The following is a 15,409-nucleotide window of genomic DNA, read 5'->3' as shown; positions in this document are numbered from 1 at the left end:
AAAAAATAAAGTATAGGCAAATTCACAGAAGAATACACTAAATGGCTAACAATAGATACATGAAAAAGTGCTCAACTTCACTATCTATTAGAGAAATGCAAATCAAAACCACAGTGAGATACCACCTCACATCTGTTAGAATGGCTACTATTACAAGTAATAACAAGTGTTGGAGAGGTAGTGAGGGAAAAGGAACCCTTATAGACTGCTGACGAGAATGTAAATTGTTCCAGCCACTATGAAAAATAGTATGGAGGTTCCTCAAAAAATTAAGAATAGAATTACCATATGACCCAGCAATTCCTCTTCTGGTTATCTACCAAAAAAATCTGAAAACATTTATCCGTAAAGATGTATGTATCCCTATGTTCACTGCAGTATTATTCACTGTAGCTAAGACATGAAAACAACCGAAGTGTCCTTCCATAGATGAGTGGATAAAGATGTGGTACATATACACAGTGGCATATCACTCAAATATAAGAAAAGATGAAATATTGCCATTTGCGACAACATGATGGATGGATCCTGAGAATATCATACTAAGCGAAATAAGTCAGATGGAAAAAGTCAAGAACCATGATTTCACTCATATGTGGAATATAAAACTCAAAGCAACAAACGAACAAGATAAACAAAAGCTCATAGACACAGATGACAGTTTAGTGGTTACCAGAGAGAAAGGGAGGAGGGAAGGAGGCAGTAAAGGATAAAGAGGGTCAAATATATGGTGATGAAAGGAGAACTGACTCTGGATGATGAACACCAATGCAATATATAAATGATGTATTATAGAATTGTACTCTTGAAACCTATACAATTTTACTAACCAATGTGGTTAGTAAATTTTACTAACAAATGTGACCCCAATAAATTTAATAAAAAATTTTTAAAAAGTTAAAACGAAGCAAACCAACACGTACACACACAAAGAACATGGGCTCGGGAGCTAGACTGCCTGGATTTGAATGCAGGCTAACACTAACTAATTGGAAGACCTTGAATAAACTACTTAACTGCTTTGTGTCTCAATTTCCTCTTCTGTAAATAGGAATAAGAATAGTTCTTACAGAGGGGCAGGGGGGAAGGAAGTGGTAGATGAGGGTAAAGGGGATCAAATATATGGTGATGGAAGGAGAACTGACTCCGGGTGGTGAACACACAATGTGACATATAGATGATGTATTACAGAATTGTACACCTGAAATCTATGTAACTTTACTAACAATTTTCACCCCAATAAACTTTAATTGAAAAAAAACACATTATGAATAAAATACCATTAAGAAAAAAAAAGAATAGTTCTTACCACAGAAAGTTGTTCTGAGAATTAAGAGAGTTAATTAATGTTAAGCACTAGTACTGAATAAATAATGACTATTAATTGCACAAAGGAATAACTGGTAGTAGAGAGATTAGTTATGAGGTAAGGAAATAGTTCAGGAAAACAGAGGCAAGAACAAAGGGGGGTATGCTCACTTGGTTGCCTCCGATAATGAAAACACCACTAAACAAACCAGGGGAAAAGAAAATGAAGAGGAGAATTAAGCCAGAGTGTAGCTCCAGACACGTTAGGATTGCGGTTCCTACAGAACATGAAAGTATAAATGGGAAAACACAGATCAGAAATCCAAGAGAGAGGCAGGAACTAAAGGTATAAATTTGAGAGTTAGTAACACGTGGATGTGTTGGTTGAAGCTGTGGTACCGGCAGAGAGTACTCAGGGAGAAAATACTGCAAAAGAGTCATAAGGTCCACAAGAACTAGGTCTCTAGGATCAAAGCAGGATCCACTGGAACTCCAATAAAACAGAACTGTTGATAAGATAGAAAGAGAGGAGAATATATAACCGTATGAAATAATCCCTTCCTTCAAGTTTTCAGTGTCATTAGGGAGAAAAAACATGTTAAACAATTTTTATCATTAATAAAAGTAGAGATGGTAGACATTAGAATGGCAAGAAAAGAAAAGTATGCTGAAAATTGGAAAAGCTAGTGGTAACTTTAAAAAAGAACACTGGCATAAAGGAGAAAGCTAATTCCAAGATGGGGAAGTAAAGGAGAAAATGAAAACTATTATTTATTGAATGTCTACTATATGCCAGTAACTGTCATAGGATCTTTCAAGCATTTCACTTCCTCTAATTTTATTAATAGTCCCATGAGACAAAAATTATCCCCATTTTACAAGAGCAGTTTGCGGCATATTGAAGTTAAATAACTTACTGGCTCAAAGTCTTGCATCCAGTTATGTGCATACGGCAGTTTTAGAACTGGAGTCTAGGTGGAGGGCCCATGATTTCCCCACCATACTTTCATTTATTAAACTGGCTAAAGTAGGACATGACAGAAGGGGAAGAAAATAATAAAAGCAAAAACTATACTAGAAGAAAACCAGAGTTAATTAAACTTTTCTCACTACAATAGAGCTACCTTTTTGAGGAAGTATGAAAGGAAAAAAATTAGTTTTTAAACATCAAAAATAATCTTTCAATCTCAGAGAACAGGTGGGATTACAGACACCTCCTTGTTTCCAGTCTCATCCCCTCATGTCCATTCCCTGCTATCACCATTGTTAGAATTTGAAATTGCACACCTGACCATGTTATGCCTCCGCTCCTTAATCTTTCAATAACTCCCTATCATCAACAGGATAAAAAAAAAAAAAATCAACAAAACCAAAAGAAGAAAGCTATCTAATAAGTCTAAAAATTCCTTAACTTCAAAGGAATAATAGAAAAAGTTAACTCCTAAAAATAAATGCTCGCTTGTAATTAATAACCTAATTTTCTCACTTCAAAACTAAAATAAATTTCAAATGCCAGTTAAAGAGCAACATTGACACCTTGTGGTAAACATCCTATATTAAAATAGCAAATGTGACAATGAATAAAGTGGCTCCTAAATTAAATATCTGCTTACATTAAAACTAACCCTTAATCAAGGGACTTCCTAGGGTTAAAGAAGCAAAAATTTAATTACCATCACACACAGTGAATGTAAATTTAGAAAGAGCTGCTATTACTTTGGCAGCTGAAATTAGCCTAATTTCTTAACTATTGGTGAAAAAATCTGAATAAAACCTCAGGTCATTGTTTTCCTATAAAAGGGTACAATACAAACATCCATCTAAAGGAGTTTTAACCCTGGTCTTAGGTGCTTCAAAATCTTTGCCTTAGTCAAGATTTCCTATTTTCCGATGACATTCACATGTAAAAAGTGGAAGGACTATATGCATGCTACCAGCACAATACAGTGAAAGTTATTAAGTAGAAAATACTCTCAAAAAACAGAATCAGGAACCATTGCGCTGCACACCTGAAGCAGAAGCTGAATAATATTGAATGTCAACTATAAGTTAATACATATATGTAGTCACAGGATATGGAGTACCGAATAGGGAATACAGTCAATGGAATTGTAACAGCTATATACGGTGTCAGAGGGGTAAAAGATTGGGGGAAGTAGGTTATCACTTTGTGAGGGGTGGAAATGTCTAGTACATTGTTTTATACACCTGAAACTAATAATATAAATAAATAAATAAACAAACAAATAAATAAATAAATAAATAAAACCAGAATCAGGAGACCTGGGTTCTAATTCTCACTCCAAACAGCACTGAGAATGTCGTGCAGTTAAAAGTGACATTAAAGAGTTCAGACTCTGTGTCTTCACATGAAATTACAGTCAAGAAGGAACAATTTCATAAACAAGAACACATCAGGAAAAGAAAAGGTATATTTTTCAAAATTACTCCATCCAGGAACAATACTGCCTGAGTTAAAGAAGAAACTATGAACAAAATTGATGGGCACAAAATTAAGTTTCCCAGCAAGCACTTTACATAGATCAGCAAAAACTGTGGGAAAAGAAGAGTTTTTTATTGAGCAGATGATGGCTACTCTTTATTCATGTCTGAGAATAAACAGAACGTTCCATTTTACTCATTAACTTTGACAAGTACAATCTTAAGTTTCTACTTCCAGAGTAACTCTGGGTTAACTGGTTGATAAATAGACACCTGATCTGGTTCAGAAAAGTATATCTGTGTTACCAGCTATAAATGATTTGCACAATGGTGATGAGAAGGCCACTGTTAATAGGGCAATTCAAATTTTTGACACACCTAAGAATTCTGAAAGGCATCCTAGAAATGATACCCCCAAGAGACGTAGCATTGCAAGATCAATGTTAAATAATTGAGCAACTACCAAATTAACCTGATGATTTCACATTTATGAAGGGCTCAGTGATTCTCAGGAAATTTTCTCTGTCGTTATGCTATGTGCACCTTATAAGCACCAGTCTAGGAAGGTAAGTGAGATTGTGAAAAGAATCTGCAAAACTTGCTTGTCAGAAAAATCTTCATACCAACCGTTAGCCTGGTTCTTACTTGCTATATTCCCTCAGATAAATAAATCATTTAATGCCTCTTGACCTCGGCTTCTACAATGAAGACAAAGGCTGATCCCTGATATGTGAACACAAAAAGCTTCTAAGAGAATGACATCACAGATGTGAAATGCTTGTAAATTACACAAAGTTTGAACTTCACTGCTTCTACCTTTTGGAAGAATCATAGAAGTTAAATGAATGGGATAAATCAGGGATAACTAAAGTCAGGGTCAGGTTAATCAAAGCATTCTCTATTATACTATGTTGCTTCCCAATATCCAACAAGTCTTTCTTCAGTTCCCATTCTCCTGTATCATTACAGATCTTTCAATACTCCTTGGATCTCTTTTCTCTTAGTTTCTATGATGCTACCTTTCCCAAATCATCTTCTTCTCACTGACTTTGTATTCCTTTTCCTTTTAATTCTACTGGTCTCTCTAATAAGATCACACAATTTCATACTGCAAAAATATCGTTAAAATAATATCTATTCCCTCATTTTAATGAGAAAAACCGGTCAAGAAATATTAATGGCTTAGTCACATTTCAAACTATTTCTGAACATTCTACTTTCTAATACTGAAAACTTAATGTAGTCACAAACTGAATAGGCTCAAAAATGCCAGTTACATATGTTGACATCTCCTGCTTTCTCCACCATGTCATTACTAAATCCTGTTCGTTCTGTTACATAGCCTAAGAAGGCAAAGTGAAAGTACCTCTCAGATAAGAATCAAAAGTCATCAAATGTGTGTGGTTACTTTAGTTGAAATCATTGTCTCTTAAGAGCAATTTATACGGGCCATATGACCAAACTCTCCATCATCATGTATAAGATTCAAGATTTGTAAAGGAAAGGCCCATTTCATGTTTATAAAACAATCATCCATTGGACAAAAGTCCAATCATCTTTCTGGACTCTTCCTCTAGTAGATATATAAAGGATGTCTAATGGTCTGAAATTTATGATGTGTTATGTAAACATTAGAAAAATACTGCCAAAATCAAACTTCAATGAACCATCTGTCTGAGAGGGTGGACATAGGTTGAGTGTCACTGTGAACTTTATTTTAAATTGCATTTATTTTGGTAACCTGCCTCCTGGGAAAATGTCCTTGATGATCTACCACACTGAAAATTAAAACCAAATTTTAAAATCTTTCAAAATTAAGCCCAGACATTATGAAAATACAGAGCTGCGGCAGTTAAGCCTCTGGGCATGAGATTCATGCAAAACTCCTTTGCCTTGCCAAACATGATTCTTTTAAAAGATGAACAGCAGGTCAAAATTCTAAGCCATGTCTGGGGCTATTGGGGGGCTTTTCTAGTAATGCTGTAGTTGTTAAGATTTCAATAAGTCTAAATTTTGTACCTCTGCTTGCTGCTCTTTTTAGTCCAGAAAACCGGAAACAGCTCATGTCCCTGTTTTAAGATCACTGGCTTCCAATCATTCTCTCCCACTGTCCAGAGAGAGGAAATGGCTTTCCAAAGGCTTTGTGAAAAAGATAAACTTAAATCACTGTAGCTTCAAAATTTATGAAGCTCTCACTAAAAAATGCCAAGCCTGAATAACAGCTTCTAAAGCTCCCATACATTTCCTCACACTGAAATGTCACAAACTCAAAATGAAGGAGATTCTTTAAAAAATGCAGGAGGACTCTTAAGAAGCTTCTTACCGCAGCAAAGAGAAGACATCATAAGAATTGCGAACACAGTTCTGATCCACCTGAAGAAGAATATTCTTCTGAGCATTTGAATAACCCTGAAAGATATTGATCAACAAATTAACAGAAATGAAACAAAATACGTACACAAATCAATCATAATGTTTGTCTTTTTAAAATTATGATTTATAAACACTTCAGTAAATTCAACTTGTTAAGAGATTCCAAAAAGTACAATTTCCATATAACTTAAGTTTAACTTTTCAGGCAAGTGAACTGAAAATAGATTTCCTCTAATATTTTCCCACAGAAACAATGTTTCACATTTTGTAGTGAACTTCCCAGAGAAGCCCCAGAAGTCTTTTTAATATATGTGACTGAAGAGTATTAACAACATTGTAAATACACTAGCCATCACTGTAATTTTTTTATGGAGGAAAAAAGGCATTCCAAGTTCTAACTAGGAATACCAGAAAAAAGTATTTCCACTAAGTGGTACAAAGGTGATGGAAGCAAGGATGGTTTCTAGAAAGCACACAGCACACTTCCGTAAGAAGAACAGAACAGGTATCTGTCTTTTAAGAAAGGTCAAGTAAATAGTAATTAAGAAAAAAGGACTCTAGACCCAAAACACCTAGATTACGATTTAAACTCTTAATATACTAGCTCTGTAATCTTGAGTAAAGTATGTAAGCTCTCTTAGTTTAACCTTGGTTTCTTTATCTGTAATATGGAGATGGTAATATGATCTACCACACAAATTGTTGTGGGAATTAAAAGAGTTAATATTTGTAAAGTGAAAGGTATATAATAAGTACTATATAAATGTTTGCTATAATGCTAGTATAAACATTTTTTAAAATTACATTGCTACAGACATTACAATGTTATTAATCCATGTTCCTCAAAAAAAGTTATTAGGAGAATATTATAAACAAGTTTAAGCTATCATATTTGACAACTTAGATGATTAGACAAATTACTTGAAAAAAATACAACAGGCCAAAATGGAGAATGAAAAAATATCTGAATAACCCTGTATCTTTTTTTCAAGTAATTGAAAAGCTCCCCACAAAAAAGTCTAGGTCAAGATGGTTTCACTGATGAATTCTATCAAACATTTAAGAAATAACATCAATTCAACACAAACTCCTTCACAAAAGAGAAGGGAAGAATTTTCAACTCATAAGACTAGCATTACAGATAATAAAACTTGACAAAGATAACACACACACACACACACACACACACACACATACACTCAATTATTGACCAATATTCCTCATGAACATAGATACAAAAATACTTGGCAAAATATTAGCAAATTGAACCAGCAATACATTATAATAATAAAACAAAAACATTTTTATTGACTGGATTTATTTTAAGAATGCATGGTTGGTTTAGCACTTAAAAATCAATTAGACAAATACATAAAACAATCATTATAAATCTACTTATAAAATAGCACACAATTATGAAAATGTAACTTGTGACAACAGTAACACAAAGGTGGGGGGTAACAGAGCTATATATACAGAAGAAAAGTTTGGGATTTCCAATCAATATGGCAGAGTAGGGAAACACTGTGCTCACCTCCACTCATGACATCAAAACTACAACTAACTACAAAACAACCATCATTGAGAATCACCAAAGTCTAGCTGAACTGAAGCCTCCAACTAAGGACACAGAGAAGAAGCCACCTCAAAACTTGTAGGAGGGGCAGAGACACGAAACAGGCTGGTCCCACACCCACGTATGGTCATTAAAAATTGGGAGGGATATCTCAGGTGGGGAGGTGCCCCTGGAGGAGCGAGGGGTCTCAGCACCACACCAGTCTCCCTAGCCCAGGGTTCCAGTGCTGGGAAGAGAAGTGCCCACAACTTCTGGCTGTTAAAACTGACAGAGATTGTGGCTGAGTAAAACAGAGGGTGGCTGGAGTCCCAGGTGTTCATCTTAAAGGATCCACATACAAACTTACTCGCTGACGGACTCACTCACTCTGAGCTCCAGGGACATACAAGAAAGCTGAGTTGTCTGGCTTCAGGACGAGGAATGGAGGGACAGCCTTCTGGATAGACCAGATGTCAAAAGCCACTGTTCCTTTGCTGAGCCCTCCAATCCTCCAGCATGCAAATACAGGTGGCTGCCATATCTGAGTCTCCAGCAACCTGGCTAACACCATTCATTTGCCCAGCCCTGGTGATTCCCAGAGACCCTGCACCAGGCAACTTTCAGGTACACCCAAGCTACTTCCAGTGACTTTTCCATACAAACAACCTGTCTTGGCTCATGCTACAGACTTTCCTAAAATTTCTCAAAGTTTCACAAAACCCAAACAAACAGCCACCTGTCTTCAGCATATCCCGTACCTCTTGCTGAGCAGCCCTAAGCCTGGTACTAGCCACTGCGGGTCTCAGTTCACAGCTGGGTCTTTTGAGGCACCTCCAAGCCCAGCACAGGTGGCAGCCATCTGTGGATTGCTTTGTGACTCATGCCAAGTGGCCCCAAGCAGGGCACAGGCTGTGGCTGAACTTGGCCTGCAGCAGGGCCCCTCCCAAAAAGCCTGGGGAACCAGCACACCAAGAGGCCAGCTTCGGATAGTGCCAGAGCATTAACCGACCTGCTCCAAGGACGACACCCAAAGGGGAGACTAGGCAGGCACCAGAGCCCTGCTAAAGCAAATCCTGCTCTGCAGGGTCAGCCCCTGCACAACAGCTCCTCCACTACAGTCATGGCCAGTCCTCACAACTATTCAGCCAGAGGGTGAATCCCTCCTACTGACATGCAAAAAGCAACCAAGGTTCAACTACAACAGGAGGGCACACACAACCCACACAAGGGACACACCTGGAGCACCCAGCTCAGTTGACCAGGGAGAATGTGCCACTGGGCCCCACAGGATACCTACTACATAAGGTCACTCTCCTAAGACCAGGTGGCATAGCAGCCCTTCCTAACACATAGAAGCAAACACAGGGAGGCAGCCAAAATGGGGAGACAAAGAAACATGTCCCAAATAAAAGAAAAGAACAAAGCTCCAGAAAAAGAACTAAACAAAATGGAGACAAGCACAAGCAATCTACCAGATGCAGAGTTCAAAACACTGGTTATAAGGATGCTCAATGATCGCAGAGAGAACTTTAACAAAGAGATAGGAAACATAAAAATAGAGATAGAAAACATAAAAAAGAACTAGTCATACATAAAGAATACAATAACTGAAATGAAGAATACATTAGAGGGAATCAACAATTAGATGACACAGAAGATTGAATCAGTGATTTAGAAGATAAGGTAGCAGAAAACACCCAAACAGAAGAGTAAAAAGAAAAAAGAATCCAAAAAAAATGAAGGTAGTTTAAGGGACCTCTGGGACAACATAAAGCATAACAATATTCATATCATAAGGCTACCAGAAGGGGAAAAGAGAGAGCATGGAATTGAAAACCTATTTGAAAAAATAACGACAAAAAACTGCCCTAACCTGACAAAGGAAATAGACATAAAGCCCAGGAAGCACAGTCCCAAACAAGATCAACCCAAAGAGACCAACACCAAGACATCATAATTAACATGCCAAAGGTTAAAGACAAAAGGAGAATCTTAAAAGCAGCAAGAGAAAAGCAGTTAGTTACCTACATGGGAGCTCCCAAAAGACTGTCAACTGATTTCTCAACAGAAACTTTGCAGGCCAAAAGGGATTGGCACAAAATATTCAACATGATGAAAAACAAGGACTTACAACCAATATTACTCTACCCAGCAAGAATCGAAGGACAGATAAAGAGTTTCCCAGACAAGAAAAAGTTAAAGGAGTTCATCACCATCAACCCAGTATTACAAGGAATCTTAAAGGGACTTCTCTAAGACAGGGGGGAAAAAAAGATAAAAAATATGAATAATAAAATGGCAATAACTACATTATCTATTAACAATTATTTTAAATGTAAATGGATTAAATGCTCCAAAGGATAGGGTGGCTGAATGGATAAGAAAACAAGACTCTTACATATCCTGCCTACAAGAAACTCACTTCAGATCAAAGGCACATAGAGTAAAAGTAAAGGGTTGGAAAAAGATATTTCATGAAAATGGAAACAAACAAAAAAGCTGGAGTAGCAATACTTACACCAGACAAAATAGACTTTAAAATAAAGGCTATAACAAGAGACAAAGAAGGACTCAGTGTTTCCACTTCTGGGTATTTATCTGAAGAAACACAAAATGCTACTTTGAGGAGACATGTGCATCCATATGTTCATTGCAGCATTGTCTACAATTGCCAAGATGTGGAGGCAGCCTGGATGCCTGCCGATAGACGAATGGATAAAGAGGAGGGGTACATATATACAGTGGAATACTGCTTGGCCAAGGAAGGGAATGGGTTTTTGCATCAGCAGTTGCATGGATGGACCTGGAAGGTATTGTGCTGAGTGGAGTGTCCGATAAAGACAGATGCAGTATGATTTTGCTTATATGTGGAATCTAAAGAACAAAATGAACAAACAAAACAGAAACAAACTCATAGATACCGAGAACATTTTGATGGTTGTCAGATGGGGGGGGGTTGGGGGACGGGTGAAAAAGGGGAAGGGATTAAGAAGTACAAATTAGTTGTTACAAAGTAGTCATGGGGATGTAGGGTATAGCATAAGAAATATAGTCAATAATATTGTAATAACTATATATGGTATCAGACGGGTATTAGATTTATCAGGGTGATAAATGGGAGGGGAATTAGGGACATTATGAAAAAGGTTAAGGGATTAAGAAGTACAATTGATAGTTACAAAACAGTCATAAGAATGTAAGGTAAAGCATTGGGAATATAGTCAATAATATGGTAATGATGTATAGTGCCAGGTGGGTACTAGACTAGTCAGGGGGATCAATTCTTAAATTATATAAATGTCTAACCACTACACTATGCACATGAAATTAATATAAAATAAACTGAATGTCAACTGTAATTGAAAAATTAAAAAAGGGGGGGAAATGTTAAGGGGAATAAAAGGTTCAAATTTCCAGGTATGAAACAAATAAGTCATGAGGATATAATGTACAGCATAGGGAATACAATCAATAATATTGTTATAGCATGGTACAGTGTCAGATGGTTGCTGGACTTATCATAGTGATCACTTCTTTAGATCACTAAATGTTGAATAACTATGCTGTACATCTGAAACTAATATAATATTACATGTTAGCTATAGTTTAATAAAAATCTTTAAAAAAGAAAAGTTTTCATGTAATATTAAAACTAAGTTGCTATTAATTTGAAATAGATTGTTATAAATTAATATGTTAATTGTAATCCCCAGGGCAACCACTAAGAAAATAACTAAAAGATGCACAGTAAAAGAAATGAGAAAGAATCAAGATGTTACATGAGAAAATATATAACACAAAAGAAGGTAGTAATGGAGGAAATGAGGAACAAATAAGATATAAGGAGGCAAATATAAAATGGCAGTACTTCTTCCATATCTGTAATTACATTAAGTATAAATGGATTAAACACTCCAATTAAAAGGCAGGGGTTGGCAGAATGGATTTCTTTTAAGCAATCCACTATATGCTATGAGACACACTTTAAAAACAAAATGAAGCTGAAGCTGAACAATAATGAATGTCAACTACAATTTTATACATATATATGTATATGCATATATATATATGTGTATATATATATATATATATATAGTTACAAGAAGCAGAGTAAAGCACTGGGAATAGAGACAGTGGAAATGTAACGGCTGTGTGTGATGTCAGAGGGATAGTGGATGGGGGAGGGGAGTTGTCACTGTGTAAGGGATATAAATGATAAATGTCTAACTATTACATTGTTTTGTGCACCTGAAATTAATACAAAAAATGTTATAAAAATAAATAAATAAAAAATAATAATAAAATTAAAAAAGAAATGGAAAAAAATAAAGTTGGAATTTAACTGGAAAAAAATAATAAAATAAGATAAAAAATAAATAAAAACAAAAATAGATTAAAAATGAAAGAATGGAAAGATATGCCGTGTAAGCGGTAACCAAAAGAGACCTGGAGTGGCTGTATTAATAACAGACAAATAAGACTGTAAGACAAAAAAATGTTACATGACACAAAGAAGGATATTATATAATGAAAAAAGGGTCAAGGTGATATAAAAGATTATAAACATATATGCACCTAACAACATCTAATAAAATATGTGAGCAAAAACTATCAAACCTAAAGTGGAAAATAGCAGGAGACATCAAAATCCACTTTCAACAGTGTGTAACACAACCATACAAAAGACAAACAGGAAATAGAAGATATGAACAATACTATAAATCAACTAAACCTAAGAGATGTATATGGAATGTTCTCGCAACAACAGCCATATACACATACTTCTCTCAAGTGCAAATGGAACATTCTCCAGGATAAACCATCTGTTCAGCCACAAAATAAGTTTCAATAATTTTTTTAAAAATTGGAATCATACAAAGTATCTTCTCTGACCACAATGGAATGAAAACTAGAAATCAGTAACAGAAGGAAATTTGGAAAATCTGCAAACTGCAAAATAAACAACACACTATTAAACAGCCAGGGAGTTAAAAAAATAAATCACAAGGTAAACTATAAAATAATTTGAGATGAATAAAAATAAAAACAACATATCAAAACATATGGGATACAGTATAAAAGTGTTCACAGTGAAATTTATAGCTGCAAACATCCACATAAAAAAAAAGTGCTCAAATCAATAAACTAACCTTCACCTTAAGGAACTAGAAAAGAAGAGCAATAAACTAAACCCAAAGCCAGGAAGGAAGAAAAAAAAAAAAAAGAGCAGAAATCCATGAAATAGAGAATACAAAAATAATAGAGGAAATCAACAAAATCAAAAGTTAAGTGCTTTGGAAAGATCAACAAAATTGACCAAGCTAGACTGACCAAGGAAAAAAGAGAGAAGACTAAAATCAGAAGTGAAAATGGGAACATTATCACCAACTTACAGAAATAAAAAGTATTATAGAAGAATACTATAATTGTATGCTAAGAAATCAGATAAACTAGATAAAATGGGAACTCATAGAAATACAATAACTACCAATATTGACTCAAAAGGAAACAGAAAATCTGAATAGACCTACATATTGTCCATAGAGTTTAGCTAAGCTACTCCATGGTATTGCTACCTCAGCATTCATTTTATTTGGTCAAGCAGCCTGCAGGACCTTAAACTGACGTTAGATCTCTCATGGAAGCACATGCCCTCCATAGCTGCCCTCAGAGTTACAAGCAAATATAAGTTCCCTATATGACTAGGGGTCAACAGTCTCCCCTGCTTCCCAGCACCTGTATGCTTTACGTGCCCCTTAGATAAAAATCCCCATAGAGACTACCAAAACCCTGATCTTTTGGTTTAAATTGACCAATCCAGCCCTCGCCCATGAAGCCCAAAGCACTCCATCCACAGACACTAATCAAGGCATTTACCCAGGTCCTGCCTCCGTGTGACTTCCCCAAGTGGCCTCTAGAAGCATTTCCTGTAATTCCTCCAGGACCTGTGAGTAATAAACTTCTCTATTGCAATTTCTCTTGCGGTCTGTTGTTGAATCATGGCTCACCCTCTGGCACCCTATGCTCCACTTAACAAATGTTAATTTAACAAAGTCATCACACAAAGAAAAAGGTTGAATCAGTAATCATAAAACTCCCAGAAGAGAAAAGCCCAGGACCACATGATTTCACAGGTGAATTCTACCAATTATTTAAAAATAAATAAATAATAACAATCCTCTCAAAGTCTGCCCAAAAATGGAAGAGAAAGAAATACTTCTTAACTCATTCTAGGAGGCCAGTATTATCCTGATGCCAAAGCCAGACAATAACATCTCAAGAAAATTATAGACCAATGCCCCTTATGAATATAGATGCAAAAATCTTCAACAAAATACTAGCAACGCTAATCCAGCAGCATATTAAAAGGTTCATATAATTTAGTCCAGCAATTCTACTTCTGGGTATATACCCAAAAGAATTGAAAGCAAAGACTCAAATAGATATTTTTCACATCCATGTTCATAGCAGTATTAGTCACAATAGTCAAGGGGTGGGAGCAACCCAAGTGTCCATCAACAGATGAATGGATAAACACAATGTGTATATTCACACAACGGAATATTATTTAGCCTTTAAAAGAAAGGAAATTCTGACATGTGCTATAGTATGGATGACTCTTAGGACATTATGTTAAGTAAAAGAAGCCAGTGACGAAAGAAAACATAGTGCATGATTTCACTTATAGGAGGTTACCTAGAGTAGTCAAATTCATAGAAACAGAAAGTAGAAGGGTGAGTGTTAGGGACCTGGGGAAGGGTAAGATGGAGAGTTATTGCTTAATGAGTAGAGAGTTTCTATTTTACTAGATGAAGAGTTCTGGAGATAGATGGTGGATATGGTTGCACAACAATGTGAATGTATTTAATACCAGTAAACTGTCCACTTAAAATGGTTAAGATGGTAAATTGTATATTATGTATATTTTACCACAATTAAAAATATTTTTTAAAGGATTATACACCAAGAACAAATGGGATTTATCCAAGGTACGTAAGGGTGGTTGAATAAATGAAAAACAATCAATGAAATACAACAAATTGGAGGACTCATATTTCATAATTTCAAAACTTACTACAAAGCAACAGTAATCAAAACAATGTGTACTGGCATAAGGATAGACATACAGATCAATGGAATAAAACGGAGAATCCATAAATTAACTCATACATCTATAGTCAATTGATTTAGACAAAGATGCCAAGACTATTCAATGGGGAAAGAATAGTGTTGTCAACAAATGATGCTCAAACAACTGAATAGCCACATGCAAAAATATGAAGTTGGGTCCATCCCTGATACCATATATAATACAAAAACTTACCTCAAAATTGATCAAAGACTAATTGTAAGAGTTAAAACCAAAAAACTATTAGAAGAAAACACAAGGGTGCATCTACATAACCTTGGATTTGCCAATGGGTTCTTAGATATGACCCCCCCAAAGCATGAGCAGCAAAAGAAATAACAGATAAATTGGACTTCATCAAAATTTTTTGTACATCGAAGAACACCATAAAGAAAGTGAAAAAACAACCCACAAAATGAGAGAAAATATTTGCAAATCATACTATATCTGATAAAGGTCTAATATCCAGAATACATAAAGAACTCTGACAACTCAACAACAAGAAGACAAACAACCCAATTAAAAAATGGCAAAGGACTTAAAGAGACATTACTCCAAAAAAGACATACGAATAGCAAACAAACACATGAAACAATGTTCAA

At 35.6% G+C, this 15,409-nt stretch overlaps 1 protein-coding gene across 1 annotated transcript in view; it reads right to left on the bottom strand.

Moving 5' to 3' along the window:
• Positions 1 to 15,409, bottom strand: part of UVRAG (UV radiation resistance associated) — a 273,971-nt gene that overhangs the window by 193,965 nt on the left and 64,597 nt on the right. Inside the window, exon 6 of the mRNA XM_033120283.1 lies at positions 6,074 to 6,159. Within this exon, the coding sequence (XP_032976174.1) occupies positions 6,074 to 6,159 (86 nt within the window). The remainder of the gene's footprint in view (positions 1 to 6,073; positions 6,160 to 15,409) is intronic.

Source organism: Rhinolophus ferrumequinum, chromosome 11 (assembly GCF_004115265.2).
Source record: "Rhinolophus ferrumequinum isolate MPI-CBG mRhiFer1 chromosome 11, mRhiFer1_v1.p, whole genome shotgun sequence".
In the NCBI taxonomy this organism is placed as follows: Eukaryota; Metazoa; Chordata; class Mammalia; order Chiroptera; family Rhinolophidae; genus Rhinolophus; species Rhinolophus ferrumequinum.
The sequence above is the reverse complement of the archived record's forward strand: the minus strand, read 5'-3'. Positions and strand labels throughout refer to the sequence as shown.